General features: G+C 37.8%; 1 protein-coding gene across 2 annotated transcripts; it reads left to right on the top strand.

Annotated features, from left to right (window-relative positions):
- The first annotated feature begins 331 nt into the window (after positions 1-331).
- LOC143364121 (ankyrin repeat domain-containing protein 49-like) lies at positions 332-2,675 on the top strand. Of its 2 annotated transcripts, none has more exons than XM_076804621.1 (4): positions 332-562; positions 750-910; positions 989-1,325; positions 2,527-2,675. In XM_076804621.1, the coding sequence occupies exons 1-3, from the start codon at positions 415-417 to the stop codon at positions 1,322-1,324; spliced, it is 645 nt and encodes a 214-aa protein (XP_076660736.1). In that variant the 5' UTR covers positions 332-414; the 3' UTR covers position 1,325; positions 2,527-2,675. The 2 variants fall into 2 exon arrangements, with proteins under 2 accessions (XP_076660736.1, XP_076660735.1); XM_076804620.1 differs by lacking the exon at positions 2,527-2,675 and adding an exon at positions 1,658-2,058.
- Positions 2,676-3,616: the final 941 nt, after the last annotated feature.

Genomic DNA, 3,616 nt, shown 5'->3' with positions numbered 1-3,616 from the left:
CTTAATATTCGCAAAACAATCGAGAATAAGAAGTATCTCTCGGGTCTCGTCCGAAACTACTAATTTCATAATTTGTCTTTCAAATACTTTCAATCGCATACGCGGCTCCTCCGATGCACGGAAACGACCGGCGTATTAGGGCTGTCGAGTCAACATGTGTATTCGAGCATTTAATTAAAATTCAAGTCTTTGGCCGCGAGCAGCACGTTAACAAATTGCCGATGCGTACTATTTATGATCATAAATCATTTTGGCGGGCGCTAATAGAAATCGCTAGGACTAATCCGGGGTAACCGCGACGAGGATGACAAATGGCAACAATCCTAAATACATACATATATATGTAGGCACAAAGAACCATGATAACACGACGTTCCTGGAACGGTTGTTTAATTTCGTACTTTACGAGTCAAAATGTGGTCGTCCGATGAAGAAACTGACAAGCCGATGAGTCTGGAACAAATTCGCGATAAAATTTTAAGCGAGCCTCGGAGCGAGCGTATGCAAGTTAGCGGATGGGAGGATGACGATGACGGAGTGGAAGTTGCGCGGAATGCGAGAGGTTAGGAACGAAAGTGACGTATTACTTCTAATTTGTCAAAATTATTAAAAAATGTAACATGTTTCTCCCTCTCTCTCTTTCTCACACTCTCCTGCTTCGGACAAAGTGATGCAGACAATTTTCATTTTGTATAAAGGTCGGCGGTCTAATTATGACATTCGTGCTTAGGATTGCTTCTTATTTTTAGAGGTCGACGAGAATGAAATTCTCCACGCAGCCGAGAAAGGCGATCTCGAGAAAATACGAACGTTAATACAGAAAAATCGGGAATTGTTAGAAAGCACGGATGACGACGGTTACACTCCGCTCCATAGAGCTTGCTATGGCAATCATGTGCAAGTTGTGGAGGTAGAGGTTCTTGTGTTTCTTTTGCACTTGTCAAAATCCATGTTAGTCTTTTAATGTTTTATGTTTTATTTGCTACAGTACCTGCTACAGGCTGGCGCGAAAATAGATTCTAAAACCATGGACGACTGGCAACCCCTGCATTCGGCTTGTTGTTGGAACAACGTCGAATGCGCCATGGTTTTAATTGCAAACGGAGCGGACATAAATGCCAAAAGCAAGGGGGATCAGACTCCTCTGCATTTGGTCTCGGCTAGCTCTCACAATTCTTGTTCGCTGCAGCTTCTTCTTCTGCACCCGGATATCAATCCCCGGTTGGTCAATTCGAGCGGTGACACTGCAGAGCAAATTGCTAGAAGGACAGGAAAGTACTATCCCATGTTCGAGATTGTCGAGGACTGCTTAAACGTAATCTGAAGTAAGTGCACCCAATTCTAATTTCATGTTTTACAAATTTACTTGGTATTCTTATATACAAACGTCGTGAATGTTATGAACATAAAAAATTTATGAATGTGTAACAGTTCGATGGAACTGTATATGTTCAGTGTACTATCGTTCCATTTATAAATACATTCATAACACAACATGTACCTAACTCCTTAGTAAGTGCATTACATGTTCTTCGATACAACAAAATATAAAAACGTCGATGCGAACGCGTTCCTAGAAATATATAACGAAAAATAGAATTTCAATGAACATATCGATAAAAATAATACTTTAACGTGACATTCGTTCGTTCTATAGGTGGAAACGCGATGGCAAATCGATTGGAAAAAAGCTTATTGGTAGAAATGAATGTTCGAGATGCTATATAAAATAAAAGTTCTTAAGCTACGTCGATGGATTCGAAAGGCATTTTGGTTTTGTTTTATTTACAAATTAGAGGGTCGTCAAGTTGACGAACTTCGGGGTACCGTTGCTCAGACGTTTCGAACCCTCCCATATCAAAACTGTCGAGTCCTCGGTGACCGCGTACAAATGATGCTGATCTAATGCCCACGCGATCGCGATCACCGCTCCACAGCCCTTGATACCATTCAGAATTTCCCGAACTAATCTCAAGTCCCAACTGCTCCACAATCTTATCACACCGTTGTCCAATCCTGTCGCTATTACGTTCACGGACGTTTTTAATTTTTCTTTATATAATCCTGTAGAATTTGACGAGAAAATTCTAAAAATCCAAGTTTCAATGGTGACGACCTTACCCGTCAAAAATACTTAAAATTGCTCAACTTTAAACTCGCGTAACTTTTGAACCAGTGAATTCCTAATATTAAAACTTGGATTTTTAGCATTTTCTCGCCAAAATCTATAGGATTATATGAAAAAAGTTAAAAATTTCTGGGTTGTCAGGGTGAAGTTAAGGCCAAATATACAGTGTGTTCCACGAACTCTGTCCATGTTTCAAATAAAAGTTATAGGATTTAAAGCAATTAGTAATACAGCAATAGCAGTTTTTTGACAAGTGGGAGCGTAAAGGAGGTATCATTCCGTTTAAAATAACGAAGATATTTCAAGTGGAAAAGTTCGTGGGGCACACTGAAATATGAATTTTACGTAAAAGATCAATAAACTTTCTGACAATACACAATGTTTTTTACATTTTGCAGGATGTTTCTGTATAAAATAAGAAACAAAAAAAATAGATCAAGATGAAGTATACCTACAAAATTACGAAAATACACAAACGAAGCTGGATGCTTCATTGAGTTACTAAGAAAAGAGTAATACAAATAAACATAAATGATCGAAAAGACAATAGGAGTGTAATGAACTCGATTAGACACAAGAAAAAAATAGTGACACATCGCTCGTATCTACCTTCATATGTTAGAGCAGAGTAATCGATCAGACCTTTTTCTTCGTTATGGGTAACTTTTATGATGTCCCTTTGAAATAACTGAAATTGTCATGCCAGGAAAGTTTCGCCAGATATATCATTACTATCGGTGGAATTTTAAAACAGTTTTCATAGATTGCACGGGACTAAAAAGTGTGGTCTGCAGACCGGGATTTTTTATTCGGTGTCAGTTGAAATTGAAGTAGCATGAGAACTGTGGAAAAAAATTCAAATGCACGATCGAGTGAAACGAAGGTGCTTTCGACATGATTTAATCATTGACGACAAGAGGGACGCATACACGGAGGAGAACGAAAGACGATCGAAGGCGAGAGGAACTCACGAAATCGATTTAATACCCATAATACACGTGCCGATTATCGATCGATATTTAATTGACTACACCGTACGCGTGTATGCAAGAAGAACGAAAGAAATACACAAAAAAAAAACTTGCCACTACAAACCACAGACCCTGCTCGTGAAACCGAGATACGTCATTCGGAACATCGAAAATATCGATATTTCGAGTCAAAACAAAATTAATCAAACTGAACCAATTTTAGATTTCTTATATCAGACCTGTACGAATCGTAAAGATGCTTTTGCTGAAACATTCGTATGTTTTATTACTAAACTCCGGATCTTTATGCAACAAGAAAAAGTTCATGCATCAATTGCCAGACACAGGAGTTAAATATAAATATATATTTTTCGCTAGTAAGTTGAATGTAGTGTAAATACAAAATTCAATTTTAAAGTTGAAATATCTCTTAAATTAATCATTTTTCGACATACATAGGTTATTACTTTTTTTTTATAGAGAAGGATGAGCTGCATCGATTAATGTATAGAAAAAT

The sequence above is a fragment of the Halictus rubicundus genome, unplaced genomic scaffold (assembly GCF_050948215.1).
Source record: "Halictus rubicundus isolate RS-2024b unplaced genomic scaffold, iyHalRubi1_principal scaffold0282, whole genome shotgun sequence".
In the NCBI taxonomy this organism is placed as follows: domain Eukaryota; kingdom Metazoa; phylum Arthropoda; class Insecta; order Hymenoptera; family Halictidae; genus Halictus; species Halictus rubicundus.
The sequence above is the reverse complement of the archived record's forward strand: the minus strand, read 5'-3'. Positions and strand labels throughout refer to the sequence as shown.